This window comes from Capra hircus, chromosome 17 (assembly GCF_001704415.2).
Source record: "Capra hircus breed San Clemente chromosome 17, ASM170441v1, whole genome shotgun sequence".
In the NCBI taxonomy this organism is placed as follows: Eukaryota; Metazoa; Chordata; class Mammalia; order Artiodactyla; family Bovidae; genus Capra; species Capra hircus.
This window is the reverse complement of record NC_030824.1, coordinates 57,814,203-57,833,486: the sequence shown is the minus strand read 5'-3', so window position 1 is coordinate 57,833,486 and position 19,284 is coordinate 57,814,203. Positions and strand designations below refer to the sequence as shown.

The window sequence follows — 19,284 nt, the reverse complement described above, 5'->3', positions numbered from 1 at the left end:
GTTAGAAAATATGTCTTTGACCTTAGTCACTTGATTATAATTACATGTGGATTGCTGAATGCTTTGTACTTGATAGGGTGTTTTTACTATAAGAACTAAGACCGGAAATTCTCAGGTAAATTGAACATAAAAGATTTATGTAGAATACTTCAGTGCACAGTCTCAGTGGAGCACTTTAGTTACTTCAAGTCTCTCTCTTCTTTTTAAAGATACTCACCGAAGAGCCTCAGGCCGCCTCCCTCAGAAAGCTGGAGCACACTGTCAGGGAAGAAGATGAAGAAGCCCCCTTCGGGACAGAGCTTCCATTCTGGTAGGAGCTCAGCAAGCTAGCCTCCTTTGGGGGAGGGGATGGCACTTGGAGTTGTTGACAGTAGGCGGAGGGTTACAAAGGACTTTTGGCTTCGTGTCACAGACGTGGATTACAGAGGCCCAAAGAACTCCAGCAAGCCAGTGAAAGCCCCGTCAGCCCTACCTCCTCGCCTGCAGCACCCTTCAGGAGCGAGACAGCACGTGTCCTCCAGCCACTCTGCTGCACCGCAGGCCCAGAAAACCTCCAGTGAGCACAAAAGTCTCAGCAGAACACCCTCACAGATCGTAAGGTAACCTTCCTGAATGCAAGAGAGCTGGAAGTCAAGAGAGCCAGCATTTCTTCTTTGCTATGTTCCATGCATTTAGAAAGTTTCAATTTTTTGTTCATATACTTGTCTAAAGCCTTAATATTTAATAGTAAGAGTATTGTTGATAAATAATGTGAGGATTTCAGTTCTTCATTACTCTCATCACACAAATCAAAGTGATTTTATAGTTTAAGACATTTTGATTTTTTCATTTTTCATACAACAGCAGGATACAAATTGTGTTCGAGTTACCATAGATTATAAACCAGGAGACGCTGGAACATACCTAGGGACATACAGTGAGGTGCAGAAATTTCATGGTCTAAAGGTATTGAAATCATACAGAGTCTGTTCTCTTATCACGGTGGAATTCTATTGTAAATCAATATCAAAAGATGTTTGAAAATAACCCACATATTTTCAGAGAATGACATGGTTGGAAAGCATCATTGACACAATGGACGTGAATTTGGGCAAGCTCTGGGAGACCGTGAAGAACAGGGAAGCCTGGTGTGCTGCAGTTGATGGGGTTGCAAAGTTGGACACGACTTAGTGACTGAACAGCACCACATACTTTCAAGTGCAATGTGACATTTACTAAGAGAGATCTTTGACTTAGCCATTGAAAGCCTCAGTAAAGCTAAAAGACACAGAGGGTGATTGCAGAGAAGAAAGCATTTTAAATGAAAAATTAATATCAAAATGAGAAATTAATTTCAATGATACTTTTAAAACCCCATGTATTCGGAAACTTAAATGTCCGCTTTGAAATGATGGGTGTGTCTAAGAAGCTAAAAGAAGGAAAATTAGAAAATATTTGTAAGAGAAAAAAATGAATTTATCAGAATTTTTTGCATGCAGCTGAAGCTGCTCTGTGCAGCTAAACACAGTGTGGAATCTTGAGTAAAGTATGAAGGCAAATAATGGACACTAGCAGAAAATTTTGTGAAATTTGAACAAAATCTGTAGTATAGTTAATAATACTGTATCACGTTAAGTTTTTTCTTTTTAAATAACATAGTATTTATATTCTCAGGATTGGATTAGAAATTAGACATCTTTACTTTTGAATAACTTTTTCAGTGATTTAGATCTTAGCCAAGGCAGATCTCCTGGCACCACATAGTTTTCTGGTAGTCTGTAATGTGTTAAACATTGAATTCCAGCTCGCACTGCTAGTTCCCTGCAGGGTAAGGTTAGTTTTCTTTTATATATGAACTTAAATCAGCCAAAACGGCCAGCGTGCTTTGTTCTGGTAAGTTATGACCGGTTGCGGTCACGTGTCTGATGCTGAACAGGTTGTTGTGATCACGATCAGCATTCTGACCGAATGTGCAGAGGCATGTGCTTCTGAAAACACTTCCGGGTCATGGCTTCCTGTGTTGTTGATTTCGAGTTTTCCCTAATCTGCTTTTCCTCCGAGTGGCTTATGGAGCTGTAGAGTAGCTCCTGTTCTTCAGAGGGGCTTTGTTTGAGAGTGTGTCTGCAGCGGAGGCCACCCTTGTCCTGCAGCCTTGTCCGTGTCTCCTGTGGGTGCTTGTGGCTGATACCTTCCCCATCCAATGTCGGCTTCCCCAGTTACCTGAACCGCTGTAGCACTGGCTCATGTGCTTGCCAAGCTCTGGTCTTCAGCTTCTTTACTTTTGGCTTTTGGGCATTCCCCTTTTCTTGGGAAAGTCCTTAACACGTCGTCATTGAAGGTGGTTCATGTACCGTCTCTAGGACAGAGTTGTGGGTTCTTAGGCTGGCATGATGCCAGTACTGTGTGGTTTCCTGGGGCTGTGGCATTCTGCTACCCCACACAGGCTTAAAACAACAGAAGTGAGTCACAGTTGTGGGGGCTGGAAGTCTGAAGTCAGGTGTGGTGGGGCCCTGCCCTCTGAAGGTTCTAGGGGAGGGTCTGTTGGAGGCGCCTCCTGCTTTTGGTGTGGTCCCCAGCCCTGGGCGCTCCTTGGCTTGTGGGCGTAAGGCTCTGCCGCCAGCATCGCACGTTCTCCCTGGGTGTCCCTTCCAGCGAGGAGCCGCTTACAGTGGGTTTCGGGCCTGCCCTCCTGCATGGTGACTTCTTTTCGATGTGATTGCGCTTGCTTGCAGAGACCCTGTTTATAAGGTCGCGTGCACAGACCCCAAGGGGCAGGACTTGAGCATAAGCTTTTTGGGAGACACAGTTCCAATTCATAACTCACACCAGTACCTCACATCCATTACATTTTTCTTTTTACTTGAACAAACTGTTTAGGATAGAAAATTGATATCGTTCAAAATCCAGAACACTCAAAAATTTGTTGTGATAATTCTCCTTGCCATCCCTGTTCATTCAAACTGTCTAGCTTCCTTCTGCGGTTGCTGTTGTTCAGTCACTAAGTTGTGTCCAACTCTTTGGGACCTCATGGACCGAGACACAAGGCCCCCCTGTCCTTCACCATCTCCCAGAATTTGCTCAAACTCATGTCCATTGAGCCAGTGATGCCGTCCAGCCATTTCATCGTCTGTTGTCCCCTGCTCCCCCTGTCCTCCCTCTCTCCCAGCATCAGGGTCTTTTTTAGTGAGTCAGTTCTTCGAATCAGCTGGCCAGAGTATTGGAGTTTCAGCTTCAACATCAGTCCTTCAGTGAATATTCAGGGTTGATTTCCTTTAGGATGGACTGGTTTGATCTTCTTGCTGTCCTAGGGACTCTTAAGGAGAAGGCAGGGGCAACCCACTCCATTACTCTTGCCTGGAGAATCCCATGGACGGAGGAGCCTGGTGGGCTGCAGTCCATGGGGTTGCAAAGAGTCAGACACGACTGAGCGACTTCACTTTCGCTTTTCACTTCCATACATTGGAGAAGGCAATGGCAACCCACTCCAGTGTTCTTGCCTGGAGGGTCCCAGGGACGGGGGAGCCTGGTGGACTGCTGTCTGTGGAGTCGCACAGAGTCGGACATGACTGAAGCGACTTAGCCACAGCAGCAGGGACTCTTAAGAGTCTTCTCCTTCTCTTTCTGAAGAGGCAGTGTTAACAGATTCTTGTGTATCCTAAGGGCAGGGATATTTGAGCATGTGTAAAAAGTATGTATGTATTCATAATCTGATTGTCCAGAAATTCTAATGCGAGCAAATGATTAAAAATCAATCATAAGAGAGGATTACCTCATGTCTCAAGGGTGGTCAGTACATACACAGCCCTGAGAAATGACCTGATTACAGAGTAATCAGGGCCTTGCATTCTTGGCATATCCAGGGATGCTGGGAAGGGGCAATAGCGGCCTGTGGTGGGTTACCTCCCCCCAGAGATGAAACTGATGCCCTTAATCGCCTAGTTGTGGCCTAAGTCTGACATGTGGACACTGACCAGACTCCACCAGCATCTGAAGGCTTCCTCACTAGAGGCAGAATGCCTAAGAGGAGTAAATAGAGACTCCCGAATGGCTGGCTTAAATGCACTTTTGCTTACCACAAACTGAATTTTTACCCAGTGTGTTTTCTAGTGGTTCGTCCAGTCTGATAGGAATTTGCGTGATCCTACAGATGTTGCCCTTTTCTTGTTTATCTTAGGCATGTGTTACTTGGTATATAAAAACACTTGATGGCAGAAGGCAGTGGATAGTGCATAGATGTGAAACTTGGGAGAATTTTTGACATTGGGATTGATGGTGTAGGAACCCACTTGTATTTGCAGTGAGTAAGCCTTCATGGATGTAGGTGTGAGAATGAATTTTGCTAATGTATTAAATTTAGAGACTGCAGATAGAGTAAGATTTTAAAAAATTATGGTCAAAATTTAGAATTTTATAGCTAAATACTCGATTTAATGTTCATTAGAATTCATCTTGACTTTATTTCTAATATTTAACACAGTAATTTGGAATACTCATTATAGAATAAAAGATCAGTGATGTTGGACATGAGACCTTGTGACCTCTCACTCTTTTAAAATTTCTTATTGATATTATCTCTTCCTTTTGAGAAGAAAACAGAGTATAACAGAAACCAGCGGGATTGTGTTGTGGGCTTTCAGTACGCTGGTGCTGAGAGTGATCGGCTTGCCAGGCTGGATAGGCCCCTCCAGCTCGGCCCAGGCAGGGCGGGTTTGGTGCTCTGTGGCTGATGGGTGGAGTGGGCTGGCGCCTTCGGGTGAGGAGGCGTGCACAGTGGTTGATTGTGCAGAGATTCCTGGCTGTTGCTGAGTCGTCTTCGGAGCCTTTCACCACAGGGGTTTGAGAAGGAGCGGTCTAAGATGCTCCCCTCTTGTCTTCCCCTAAGGCTCTGGGGTTGACATCGGCCCCATTGGAGTTAGGCTGTGGTTTTAAGTGGGACTGAGGGCAGGACATGGCCGTTCTTTCCTTCAGAGGAGAAGGATCAGATGCTGTCAGCTGTGTCCTTCCCAGTCTTTTGAGGGAGATGGTATCTCTTCACACGTTTTCTTTTAGGCTTTGGATTGTCATTTCCCACTGTTGTGAAACCGTCAGACATGGAGGAAGCAGTACTCATATTGCCTGTAATAGTGAAATGTTAGGGTCACGTTATGGGCTGCTCGACTCTATTCATGAACTCTTGTCTCCTCTGACCAAAGTTATGTTGCAATGATAGCAGTGCAATTAGTATCTCACCTTGTGCATCCCCCCCCCCCCCCCCAGCTTTCATCTTCTCTTGATAGTGTCATTAAAAAGCAGGAAGGTGGTCCTGGTGTTTCTTTTAACATTGTCCTTTACTTAGAACAGAAAATTAGAATGCTTTTGAGGCCTAAACTAGTAACTTTCCCTTTCCTTTGAAAGAGAAGTCTTATGAAAATATTGAATATGGCCTAAAGAAAAGATACAATGCTTATATTTACGCTGCAATGAGAAGAAAAATCTGATCATATGTATCGTTTGGAAGCGAGTTATATTTTTCTTTTCCTGCATTGTGAGTTTGTCTTCTTGACTCTGAAACCCTAAGAATTGAGGTGCTTCCTTTTGCTAAGCATTTATTACTCGGGCAGCTAAAAGTTCTGTAATGTGACAGTGTAGCTAAGGTAGCAAATATTTGTATTGCTAAAAATGTTATTTTAGATTATTTTAGGTACACAGTACATTGTCTTTTTTTCATTCAAGAATGTCTTATTTGACAGAAAACCTGATCGTGAGAGAGCTGAGGATTTTGATGCCACGACTCGAGAACCTAACTATTTCGGCCTCTCTCCAGAAGAGCGCAGAGAGAAGCAAGCCATAGAAGAGTCTCGCTTACTCTATGAGATTCAGAACAGAGATGAACAGGCTTTCCCAGCCCTTTCTGTATGTATATAAAAAGGAATTGGAAAAGTTACCCTTCAGAAGTCTCTCCTTAATCCAGTTTTTGTACTCAACCATAGTTTCTAATGGGAGATGAATCATTTTTACACTGAAGGTTACCTTGGGGATGACGTAGCTGCCCCTCCTTTTCATCTTCATGAAGCAAATGAGGTCTAAAGACATTTCTAGTTGGTGGCAGAGTTGAGGCGAGTTGATTGTTTATCTAACTTCAAGTTGAGTATTTTGTTTTGAACTGAAGCTTGTTTGTTTTTGCTAGCCAAAGCCAGTGACTTACCCTAAGCAGTGGAGGTGTACGATTTAGTTAACAGGATACTTCTGTAAAATTGGGACATTCTTCTCAGTGTTCCTTATTAAACATATCCAGGACCTATTAAGAAAAACCTGGTACATACAAATGAGCGCTGTGATTCGGAGCGGTCAGTGCTAGAGATGGTGGTGGGTGCAGCCCTGTGGCTTCGCCCTTGCTTCCTGTGTCAGATGCTGAGCTGTGACTTCTTGATGAGACAAGAGACAAATGTTCTCTGCCTATAAGTGTCTTAATTCTTTTGAGAATTAAGAAGTCTTAATTCTTTTGAGTCAGAAGGGGAAACAGTAATGCTGTGTGAGGAAGGTCATTGGCACACAGGGGCAGGGTAGCAGCTTGAGTGTGGGGGCACTGGGCTCCCTGAGCCTGTGGTCTGGCGTAATGGTGAGTGGCACTAAATGACTTGTGACGCAGCTGTGAGCACCTGTGAGGCACCTGAGCTGTGGCTGGAACACTTTCTTAACAGTGGAATAAGCAAGCAAAATGGAATGTTGCAGAAGCTACCTTACAGTATATATATGTATGTATATGTGTGTAAGTATAGTATATGTTGGTATGCACATTTACATCAGTATAAAACATTAAATCTCCACGCATTGTTTTCTGGCCTCTGTGGAATTCTTAAAGAGGTGGAGAGGCTGAGCTGAAACCAGCTCACCTGGAGTAGTATAGTTCAGGCTGGCACAGGGATTGGCGTTTAGGAATCATTGGAAGACGTGCCCAAATTCATATGTGAATCAGGCATGGTCTCTATTCTGAGTGTAGTTTATCTCTGTGATATGTTATTTTCCCATAATATTTAGATAATACAAAACTACTGATCTTCTAAGCTTCTACTCACAGCTTTTTGTCTTTTTTTCAGTTAGTGAATGGTGAGAACTACTATAATGTGGGAATAGATGGCTGAAATGTTTTGACTGTTAAAATGAGGTTTTCATACTCACTGTGTTTAAACAGGCTTTTTTGATCCTGTCTTGGACTTGATAGTGACTCAGGTTTGTCTTCTAGAAAACACCTGCCACCGTGGCTGAGATCTCTTCTCAGCTGTGTGTAGCGTTTCCTCACAGATCCAGGAGAGCAGAGGCCTTCAGTGGTAATCGAGCTGAAAAGCCAGACTTATTCCAGCCCCTGTGCTTCACCAGATAGAAGCTGGAGCTCATGCGGGGCTTGGAGGGATTTGCTGACAGTCAGCGGTATTTTAGTGGGAAGAGTCCTAGTGACTGTATCTGCCCCTTGCCCTTGGGGCCTCCCCCACTTCCCCAAAGGACTGTGGCTCTGCAGTGGCTGCTTTGGAAGGTTGGTGTGAAGGGTGCTATTCTTCGTCCAGAGACTGGAAATACAAGTTGCATAGTACAGGTTTGGTCACAGTGGCTTTTTGAAATGTGGGCATATGAAGTCTTAACTACCAGGCCAAGCATCTGACTGCCTCATCCTTTGGCTTATTAATAAGCCAGTTACTGTAGAGTATTTAATAGGAACCCTAGATTGTATTTTTTTTTTTGTAATCTGGGAAGTTTATAGATACAAGGTGATGTATGTTGAGATTTTTAGTCAGATGTGTGAACAGTAAGATTAATTAAAAGACTTCTGTTCATATACTTGTGAGTAAATCTTTTAACACAAAGTGTTGGGTTTTGTTTAAGAGTTCATCAGTCAGCCAGTCAGCTTCTCAGAGTAGCAACCCAGGCGTCCAGAGAAAATCATCCCATGGAAGCGATCGAAAAGGAAGCAGGCGGAGAATGGACACTGAAGAACGGAAAGATAAAGGTATGTTATTTCATCATTTGAAAGCAGATGCTGGAGATCTGTTTCTGGCCTAAAGTCAGGCATGGGGAAAAGAACGCTCACTTTTTAATGATTGAGCAATGTACTGTCACATCTCACTGTTGCAGAGAAGCCTTGACTCAGGCTAAGTAAAGCATGGTGTGTAATTGTGAAAACAATTATTCACTGACTGATCATGGTTAACATGGAATTTCCAGCTTTCTCTGCCTTCATGCTTTGTTGTTCTGTCTTCACACCTGACTAGTGGCTGATGCTGTCTTTTTTTAATCTTGATCTGTTATAGACTCTGTCCATGGACATATTTCCTTGGATAAAAAACCTGAGCCAGGCACACTGGAGGTAAATGTTCTAAATACTGATTACGTCTTTTTCTTCTCCCTTAACACTGTGGTAGTGCAGAAAAAGATGGAGATGATTTCATCATTTTATAACAAGCGGTGTTTAGTCACTAAGTCGTGTCTAGCTCTTTTGTGACCCCATGGACTGTAGCCCACCAGGCTCCTCCGTCTATGGGATTTCCCAGGCAAGAATACTGGAGTGGGTTGCCGTTTCCTTCTCTGGGGGATCTTCCAAACCCAGGGGTGGAACCCCCTGGGTTCGACATCAACAAGCAGATTTTCTACTAGAGCCATCAGGGAAGCTGCAACAAAGTATTATGGAAGTAGAAAAGCAGAAAAAAAATTTGGGAGAAAGTTACAGTGCTTGAGGAAAATTGATGCACTCACAAATTATAACCATTTCTTCTAGGGTATATTATGATGACCTTTACTTTCCATTACTCCATAGTGTTACAGATTTTTAAGGGAAAAATGCTGTTTTGGAACCATGCTCCCGGTAAAAACTGCCATATAATTTGATGTGATAAAGACATGCAGGCAAAATTACCTACCTGTTGAAGACCAGATACAATTGAAAAAAATATTCAGTTGTTAGAGGATTCAGTCAGGTGCAGATAGGTGAGCTATAAAGGTAGCACAGTTATCCCAGAATATGGGTGTTTGAAATAGAACATAACCCTCCCCCGTGGTTTTTTTTTTTTTTTTTTTTTGCTTCCAAAGAATATTAGCAATGATAAGTGTGCAAGAATTTCATCACCATCAAAATCAAAGAAATTAGAGTGCCCACCTCCTACAGAGCAAGTAAGTACATTGTTGCATTTGACACTGAATGCTATTTAAAAACAGAAAATAATAGGAAATGAGAGAACTTATTAATAGATCATAATTTGGAATGCAATTACGATTTTTCTCTAATTCTGTTCTTGGTTAGTCTGGAATGGTCTCAATGGAATGTTTCCTGGACATAGAAACCATTCTTCTGAATTGAATTTGAATAAGTTTTTATCTGGTACATGATGTTGCCTTTGTGATGAGCTGGCTTGAAAATAAGATTCTTGAAGGGAAATTTGTTTTCTTTCAGAACTTAAAGAGACATCTCTGTATGCTTACCAATCATTTCATAGAAGGGAAGGAATGTAATGATTGAAGAGATTAGAAAGGACATATGTCTAAAGGGCAGTACTGCCAGCTTACAGATTTAACGATGGAAGAACCTGAGTTCTAACAGATTGTTTTGGTTCTTGGTCTAATACAGGAGTAGAGAAAGTTCTTATCCTTTGTCTTTCAGTTAACATCCTTTGTGTTGGGTAGAAAATGTATGATTTTATGTTTGCTTTTTGTGTGAGGAGCTGTTCTAGACTCCTGAATTTCAGGGTGATTTCCATGACTTTGCTTCTTTGCCTTAAAGCATTTGGTTCAAGTTGCTTTATAGTTTGTTTTTAACCCCACTGGAGAGTTCTGTGACTTTTGGTGGGCAATCACTGGATCAAATTTGTTAGTATGGAACTTTTAGCTCCTGTAATTTTTCTTTCATTTCGAAGACCAGAAGAAAGACCATTTATGTAGAAACTGCAGCTGTGTAAGAGGCAGGCAACTCATGATGCATTCGGTGGATGAATTAGTGTTAAGCACAATGAACTCTTGTCTTTTTGCACCCCTTCTTCTTGAAGAAGCCAGCAGAACATGTGTCTCTGTCAAATCCAGCTCCCCTTCTAGTTTCTCCAGAGGTACATCTAACTCCTGCGGTGCCTTCCTTACCAGCCACTGTGCCCGCCTGGCCGAGCGAACCTACAACGTTTGGACCAACAGGTTAGATAAAAATTTTAAAAGTTGATGGAACCAAGCAGCAAAAGTCCTCCAAGTCTTGACATTCTTGAGTGTGAGCTTGACCTCAGAGCAGGATCAGGTGCATGGAGCCTCAGAACTTTCTGTGATCCTCCATACTGCTCTGTTTCCCGTGGTGGAGGGCTGGGTTCACGTGGTGCTCATTGAAGAACCGCCCTCAACGGTCTCGGGAGCGAGGCCTGTGAGCTCTCGTTGCCCGGCGCTGGCAGTGTTGTTTTCAGTCCGCTCCAACCCCCTCAGCTCTTCATGGCCCCACGAGACACAGGCTGTGTGTCTTACATGTGTCTGTAAGAGCTGTTACTGGCTCAGAGCTGGTTTTTTGGCCTCATTTCCTCCTGCATGGCCGGGAGGGTGCTTGGTTGACATAAGTACTTCTTTAGATTGCTTAAGCGCATGCTGTTTTCCCAGCTGTGTAATGATACAGCATTCCTTTCCTTTTAGCCTAATGTTACCTTTTATTTGCAAAGGAGAATTATCTTTTACCTCTTCATAGCTTTTGATTCCTTTCCCTTTCTTTTGTAGGTGTCCCTGCCCAAATTCCTGTCTTGTCAGTGACACAGACTCTGACTACTGGACCTGATTCTGCTGTGTCCCAAGCTCATTTGACACCCTCTCCAGTTCCTGTGTCAATACAGGCCGTGAACCAGCCCTTGATGCCTTTGCCTCAGACATTGAGCCTTTACCAGGACCCACTGTATCCTGGGTTTCCTTGTAACGAAAAGGGAGATCGAGCCATCGCACCACCTTACTCACTGTGTCACACAGGGGAGGACCTGCCTAAAGGTGAGTGCCTCCTCCCAAGTTCAGGTTAACTTTATTTACGAAATACTGCTGTGAGTTCAGTGAGAACTGTAGGTAGAGGGCAGAGGTCAGGTTGCTGAGTAAGCTGGAGGACTTGCTTGGGGAAGACTTGCTTGGGGAGGACAGCAGAGGTGCGGCTGTCTGTCTATCACCCACTCTTGTTTCAGCTTCTCTATGATGGGATATGTTTTTATACGTCTAGTAACTGCAGCATCCCCCATCATGTTTGCAAAAAGCCTGAATGTATTTTGAATTAAGTCTTAATAGTGTTACTAACCAGACAACTAAACATTACTGTTTTTCATATCAGTGGTTTGGTGTTTGGAACTACTCTTCTCATGTCCATGAAACGATTATAAGAAACGAGTATAACACATAATAGCTGTCATTATAGTGCTGCGTGCAATCATGTATATATGTATATGTATGTATATTTTAAAGGAATTCCTTTTAAATTTGTCCTGTTTTCTAAAGAGATTTTAGTTTGTGTTTGTGAACTTTCCTATCAGCAAAACTGAAAGAGTAATGCAGTGACTGCTCTTTACCTGGATAGTTGTAGATAATTTTATTAGCGGTTTGATGTTTGAGTCTGTGGGTAACTGGCTAATGTTAAATGAATACCCGAGCTACTCTTATGCTACTAATCTAGTTGATGAGTTTTATGTTGATTTTTACTCTTATCCCCCAACATTTTTATTTCATGATGTTTTAAACCCCACAGAGAAGTTGAAAAAAAAAAATGCAGTGAACATGTGGGTTTTCTTTGTACAGATTTGCTTTTAGTCAGGGCTTCCCTGGTGGCTCAGACGGCAAAGTGTCTGCCTTCAATGCGGGAGACCCGGGTTCGATTCCTGGCTCAGGAAGATTCCCCTGGAGAAGGAAATGGCAATCCACTCCAGCACTCTTGCCTAGAAAATCCCATGGATGGAGGAGCCTGATAGGCTACAGTCCATGGGGTCGCAGAGAGTCGGACACGAAAAATCTCAGTTTAAGCCATGTTGGGACTTGCATGTTAGAGTAGAAAAAGTGTGTTGAACCCGGAATCACCCTATAGTAATGGAGCCTGGTTTTGGTTATAATTTTTAATCCATGTTTTGTATTACAGGTGAGAGAAAACAGTTCAAGTAGGCAAAATTGTCCTTAGAACTATGTATCATTTGAGGATAATGAGAAAAAGTTTTTTGTGAATGTATAATTTTAGTGTTGATGTTGCTTATTTTCAGATAAGAACATTCTTCGATTCTTCTTCAATCTTGGTGTAAAGGTATTTACATTTTATTATTTTAAAGTTATTTTAAGTTAATACCTTTTTTTTAAATACTGTTTTAAATTACTAATTCTAACCTGTTGGTCAATAACCTAAGGCTTACTTAGTCTTATTATTTTCAGAACTAGCATTTTTAATGCCTTACAGTTTGTTTTTTGTGGTGATTGAGGCTCCACCATTTGCCTGCTTTTCCTTGTAATTGACAGTGATTTAACCCTGTGAGTGTGTTTGGGAACCAGCCTAGCGGAAGTGCTTCTTGAGTTAGGTGAGAGGTCTGCACTTTGGGCCCTGGGCGAATTCTGGAGTGTGTCGGAGCCTGCCTGTTGGCGTTTATGGAACGGGGTGGGGCTCTTCTTCCCTGACTCAGTCGTTGAAAGGCTGAGAGGAAGCCAGCCGTGGAAGGCAGGGCTCCCTGGCAGAGCAGAGGTTCCTGCGGGAGGTGACCGGCCTGGAGGTGGCTTGTCTCAGAAAGAGCTGGAGAGCTCTGTTCTTGTCAGCGCTGTGTTGTCTCCTATTGGGATTCGTTTCTGTGGGTTCTGGACGGTGAGAACATCAAGTGCTACCATGGCCTACAGACAGTTCATAAAAACAGACTTGATCAATTTTTTCATCTGCTACATTCATTGCCTAGTTTATATTTCTCTAGTTAATGTTGGCTGTACAGCTAATTGATTGATTAGCCAGTAATCTGGTAAATTTTTCTTTGTTTTGTTGTTTGGGCTGAACCTTTTGCGGGGCAACAATTTGGAGTATTTCATTTCATTATTTAGCCTTACTTGACTAGAGGTCTGAAGAGGGCAATGGCAACCCAGTCCAGTACTCTCGCCTGGAAAATCCCATGGACGCGGAGGAGCCTGGTAGGCTGCAGTCCATGGGGTCGCAAAGAGTTGGACACGACTGAGCGACTTCACTTTCACTTTTCACTTTCGTGCACTGGAGAAGGAAATGGCAGCCCACTCCAGTGTTCTTGCCTGGAGGGTCCCAGGGACGGGAGCCTGGTGGGCTGCTGTCTGCGGGGTCGCACAGAGTCGGACATGACTGGCGTGACTTAGCAACTTAGCAGCAGAGGTCTAAATTTAATCCTTGCAGTTGGATTGCTCTGGGGGTACCTGTAACCATGGAGTCCAAATGTTGGGGATCACCTACTTCTGTACCAGCGTTTTTAATGGTAGAACCTGTCCAGTCTAGGTAGCTAGTTGGCTAACGGGGTCACATACTGAGTTAGTGGTAGGGCCAGAACGTGAGTGGAGGTCATCCCAAACAGCCAGTGATTGAGATGTTGGAAGTTGGAGGCTTGATTGCTGCTGGTGGTTTTTGAGATCTCTGTCACCGCAGACTCCTTCTGTGCAGTTAGATCTGCAGGGTGGGATTATTGATCACGATGGTCTGTGTAGGCTCATTACTGTCTCCGGTCGAGCATCTGTATCAGGGCTGTGAGTTGGTTTCAGGCTAGGAACAAGGAATGCAGTCTTGGCAGTGACTTAACTTGGTGATTCCTCTGCCTGCTGTGTGTCAGAGGGGTCCCGTCTTTGGTCTTTGCAGACGCGAGAAACTTACCTTGAGCCCACTCAAACTTCTCCCCCTGCAAACCCTCTGCCATGTAGTTTATCTTACTGTTTTTTTTGTGTGTGTGTGTCTCTTTTAGGCATATAGTTGTCCTATGTGGGCCCCACACTCTTACCTGTACCCTCTGCACCAGGCCTACCTGGCAGCCTGCAGGATGTACCCAAAGGTCCCTGTCCCTATGTATCCTCAAAACCCGTGGTTCCAAGAAGCTCCTTCTGCTCAGAACGAGAGTGACTGTACGTGTCCAGATGCTCACTTCCCCATGGAGCCCGAGGGCAGCGTGAACGGCCAGATGCCACAGGCAGAGATGGGCCCGCCCGCGTTTCCTTCACCCCTGGTCATCCCTCCGTCTCAGGTGTCTGACAGTCACGGACAGCTGTCCTACCAGGCGGACCTAGAGTCAGAGAATGCGGGGCAGCTCCTTCACGCCGACTATGAGGAGTCGCTAAGTGGCAAGAACATGTTCCCGCAGCCGTCCTTTGGCCCGAACCCGTTCTTAGGCCCGGTCCCCATCGCACCACCTTTCTTTCCTCACGTTTGGTATGGGTACCCTTTTCAGGGATTCATCGAGAATCCAGTCATGAGGCAGAATATCGTTCTGCCCTCTGATGAGAAAGGAGAATTGGATCTGCCCCTGGAAAACCTGGATCTCTCTAAAGAGTGCGCTTCTGTGTCAGCAGCAGAGGAGTTTCCCGAGGCTGGGGGCGAGGACCCCCATGCTCCCCCTGAAGCCAGCGCGAGCAAGTCAGATGGCCGGGCTGAGCGCTCCTCGCAGACGCCGAAGGTGGAGCCGGCCCCGGCTCCCGGCCCTCCTGCAGCCGAGGGCGAGGCGCGTGTTCCTGCTCCGCTTCCAAACAGAGAGAGGGAAGCTGGGCCCGCTGAGCCCAAAAGGACCATTCCAAGCCTGAAAGAAAAACCAGAAAAAGGGAAAGAGCCCAAGACTGCTGCTGATGTGGTCAGCGGGGCCAACTCTGTGGACAGCAGGGTGCAGAGACCAAAAGAAGAGAGCTCAGAGGATGAAAACGAGGTGTCTCACATTCTGAGGAGCGGTCGGTCCAAGCAGTTCTATAACCAGACTTTCGGGGGCAGGAAGTACAAGAGCGACTGGGGCTACTCGGGCCGCGGCGGGTACCCGCACGTGCGAGGCGAGGAGTCCTGGAAGGGACAGCCGACCAGGAGCCGCGACGAGGGTTACCAGTACCACCGGAACGCCCGCGGCCGGCCCTACCGGGGGGACAGGAGGAGGTCGGGGATGGGGGACGGCCATCGGGGGCAGCACACCTGACGCTGTTGCTGCTTAGAGCGGAAGCCCTTGCTTAGGTGGGATGTCTCTGAAGGCTTTAAACAAAACAACAAAAACCAATAAAAACCCAAATTGGAGCTCTCTCCACCCCTCCCCTTTACCTTCATGCTCATTCTGGACAGGAGATTTTGGATATGTGTTCACGGGGGCAGGTGAATTCCTGGTGTTGCCATTTTTCTGCGTACAAAACCTGTCTATTTATCGGGTGACTGCCCCTATAAAAAGTAGGAAATAAGTTTGTTAAAGTATTTTTTATAAACAGCTTAATATGAACCATTATAGATTTAGTGTTTGATTTCTGTTTTTCCTTATATAAGTTTAATTTCAGATGTTGGAAATGTGTGCTTTGTAGTGTTTACTAAAGTGACAAATACACCATTCGAGACACTATAGATTCCAAAACATAACATCGCACCAAATAGAAACGTATATTTTATTATGCAATGCCTTAGTCATAAACTGGGCTCAAACAGGTCTTAGCCTAAAACACTGTTGTCTTTTGAAACGCTTCCAACCCAAAGGCCTTTCATCTCAATATCTGTCAAACTTGAATGATGTCTTCTCTTTAATATTACACATAAGGCAGCCTATTAACCTGTGTCTTAGAAATGTTGTATATAGTTCTTTTAATATTCATAGGGTATATTTTTGAATTTTGGTGAGTATTTGTTGAACTTGAGACTGCATACAAGAATAGATGTTTAAGAAATCATAGGAAATCTAATGAAATGGCTGTTCCCACCAAGAATTCTTAGCACTGGTGTAAATATCATGGTGCCTACTCGAAAGAAATGTCGATGCTATGCATTTTGAGAATAATCTGCATCTGTTAAAACTGCAGACGTTTTTTAATGCCACTTTAACACTAATGCACTGACAGATTTAAGTATTTTGTGAGAAGAAATGTTAGAAAATTTTTAGCCTGACAGGTTTCTATAGAGTTCCTGTGTTTGGTTTTTCTCTTTTGCACCATCCGTTTATGTGTGCCACTTGATACTTGCATGTTCAGTTTGTCTCAGCTGGAACTGTTGTGCAAAAAAGGATGATTGTGACTGTGAGTTCCTTTTCTAGAGGGTGCTGCTAGACTGCGGATTTGCTTTGCATCGTGTCGCTTGATGCCCCTTTGGTAGCGTGTCTCTGATCCTGCTTCCTTCCGGTCTCTGCAGTATTCGTTTAGAACTTCCCTCTGCACGTTGCACTCTGTTCCCATTTTGAGGAGATTCGATTCTCTGAATTAACACAGCATTCATTCATCTATGTTACTGTGTAAAAAAATTGCTGTAGCTTGTATTTCTTATTTGTACATATCAATGTGAAATTCTAACCTTTTTTATGTTCTCCTTTGATCAGGAAGTTTGAGTGCTATGCAAATAATGTAGTAATTTCTCTTTGCATGCCATGTGTAGTACACCTAGCCAAAAGTAGTTTGTTTTTTGTTTTTTTTTTTTTTTTTTAAGCAAATTCCTTTAAAAGCAAATACAATTCACTTGAATTTGACAAACTGAAGCAGATGAGTTTTCTGGGTTCTCTGCTAACCTACGGGAATGTTTGGATGCCAGCTCGGCTCAGTGAATCTCTGCTGTACTGTAATGGTTATTTACCTCTTTGTTTTAATTACCTGATGTCTGTGTAACTGCTGATTTGAGTAGAGATTAGTGTGTAGATGTTTTGTAACATAGGATTTTAGAGAGCACTTTGGAAGATAACATTTTATGATGATGGTGCTAGGTAGAAATTTGTAGTGTAGACTGGGATTGTTGTGTGGAAAAGAAAAAGATTCTTGAGAGAACCTGTTGAAAGGAATTTCTGTTGTCACCTAAGCCAGATAACTGGGGAAGGTACTGCTTAAGAATTATTTTCTTAGACACCATCAGTAGTTGTTATGGAATGAGAAGATGAGAGGGTCCTCCACTTTCAGCTCATGCTTTTATATGTAAGATTAGCTTACCTGATCATTTTAATGAAAATTATATTAGCTATAGTGACAAGATTTAAAAGTTCAGCAGTGTATGTTTGATCTCAGGAGTCCAAAAAAAAAAAAAAATTCATTCTTTTCCTGTGTCCTTGGTTTTCTTGACTGGGATTTGATCTCCGTTTCTTCTGGAAGTGTTTTAAAATTGGATAGGAGAGAATACTGTTTTGTTTCTTCGCTGTTACTCTGTCTTACCTCAGTTGAGTAACAGAACACTCTATAGTTCTGAAGGAAATGCCGAGTTGCTTCCTGTTTTCCCATACTTCCCTCCAGGACGTGGTGGAGACTGCTGAAGGAGAACTCGGAGCAGTTGGTACTTGAGTCAGTGACCTCTGGAATAAGAAGAAAGAACTCTGACTTCTGATTATTAGGCTTTAAAATTATCAGTCTTTGCAGGAAGGTCTGTTTTGTTTTCCCTTTAGGTTTGTTTTCAGCGTATCAGTCCAGGGGTTTGCCTTATGCTGAGGTCAAACTAGGGCCAAGCAAGCTTTGTCCTCCTCCATTTTAACTGAGTTATATGGTATGTTGACATGAGATAAAAATGTTTCAGAGAAAAGCAAAAGCTTAGAAGTGAGAATCATTTGTACTTTGAGTTGGAAATTATGACTTACTCTCTTAATGATCATACACATTTTGAAGAACAAACGTTTAGCATGACCAAAGCTCACTTCTCATTTTTGTTGGCTTTTGCTAAACTTGATTCCAGCCCCTTTCCTTTTAGTATTGTGCATATTTCTTCTCTTCATTTCCTCTCAGATAGATCTTCAGTTCTTGTCCCACATACCCCTTGGCGGCAGGATGCTAGCATCTGGGCAGTCTCATCCTGTTGTTCCCTGTTATCCTGTGTGTGTGTTTTCGCGGCTGACCTAAGCTCAGACCCTGCTGGGGCCTGGCTGGTGTAGGTTTTCCCTACTGATATGTCATCATATTTGATGCCAACTCTATATTCTTGCAGTGTGTTTCCTTTGTGACCCAAGGTTGAATAATGCCTGTGAACTGCAAACTTGCTTATGATTGACTTGGTGCAATATAGTTCCTTTCTAACCATTTCTGGTTTAGAAAACATTCAGCCATCGTAGAACTAGCAATATTTATTTATGCCTCGTTTATTTTACCTTAGTCTTTCACTTATGGGTACTAAGCAAGGTCCATTTTAGTGTAGCTGAAAAGAATGCATATTTGGCTACACTATTTCTGTTTACTGTATTTTGCTTCCTATTTAACGTCTAAATGCTATTGTGTTGTTTCAAATCTTAATAATGGCTCAGTTCCAGTATGTCAGTTTCAAAGAACTAAGGTTTTGCTGTTAGTGTAAGCCAGTTACTCTCTCACTAACTGGGAATTCCCACTAATTTAGGTTTTTTTCTCCCCTGAAATACAAAGTTTAGAAAATCCTACAAGAGGGGTGGGTGCATGTCTTAATGCTGGGAAACAGCAACTTTGGGGTTGAATTTACTTGAATGGATAAAAAATTGCATTGTTACAGAGCTAGAAAAAAATTTATGTATGAAAAATGATAATAGCCTTACACTGAGTACAAATAATACTTAAAGCATGTGAAGATGTGATTATTTGTGATGTTACTTGTAAAAAAAAAGTATATATACATCTTTTGAAGTGTTGAAAGGAAAATAGTACTTTATATTCTTTATCATATCACTTTTTGTAAGTGTTGAATATATTCCTGTTTATTTTTCTATGTTCTGTTTTGTAGCCTTAAGAAGTGTTTCAAACATATCTGAATGTATAAAATAAGAGTAAATGCCCTACATGGTGTGATGCTGCATTATATATAAAACCGTGTGCATATATTAAATTTTGTCTCTCGATTCCACTTGTGATTCTTTGGCTCTAGGGTTTTAACCAGTAATATATAATAGAGCATATAAATCTTAGGAGGAATTTAAGTGGAATTCTTAAGAGTTTCCATGCAGAAAATAGTATGTGCAATTAAACACCACGTGGGATTTATAATCTGTGGGGGTAAGTACTGTTCTTTTCCTTACATTACATATATAATAAAGCTGGGGTCATGCGACTAGTAGGTGGTAGAATTTAGTTTTGAACCTAGCCCCAAGTGATTTGAGAGCTAGTCCTGTTCTCTTTCTCAGCAGTCATTAAATGAAATGGGAATGTATAGAATATCTGAGAATAATTTATAGATTAAATGAATTTTTAAGTCAGATAAAGCAGTTTGAAAGTTTTATTTGAAAA

The 19,284-nt window shown here is 42.9% G+C and overlaps 1 protein-coding gene across 1 annotated transcript in view; it reads left to right on the top strand.

Annotated features, from left to right (window-relative positions):
• The window catches only part of OTUD4 (OTU deubiquitinase 4), a 42,598-nt gene extending 23,699 nt beyond the window's left edge, over nucleotides 1-18,899 (top strand). Inside the window, exons 12-21 of the mRNA XM_018061571.1 lie at nucleotides 210-310; nucleotides 413-599; nucleotides 5,709-5,871; nucleotides 7,837-7,960; nucleotides 8,262-8,317; nucleotides 9,037-9,117; nucleotides 9,987-10,125; nucleotides 10,684-10,944; nucleotides 12,186-12,226; nucleotides 13,875-18,899. Of these exons, the coding sequence (XP_017917060.1) occupies nucleotides 210-310; nucleotides 413-599; nucleotides 5,709-5,871; nucleotides 7,837-7,960; nucleotides 8,262-8,317; nucleotides 9,037-9,117; nucleotides 9,987-10,125; nucleotides 10,684-10,944; nucleotides 12,186-12,226; nucleotides 13,875-15,080 (2,359 nt within the window). The 3' untranslated portion in view covers nucleotides 15,081-18,899. The remainder of the gene's footprint in view (nucleotides 1-209; nucleotides 311-412; nucleotides 600-5,708; nucleotides 5,872-7,836; nucleotides 7,961-8,261; nucleotides 8,318-9,036; nucleotides 9,118-9,986; nucleotides 10,126-10,683; nucleotides 10,945-12,185; nucleotides 12,227-13,874) is intronic.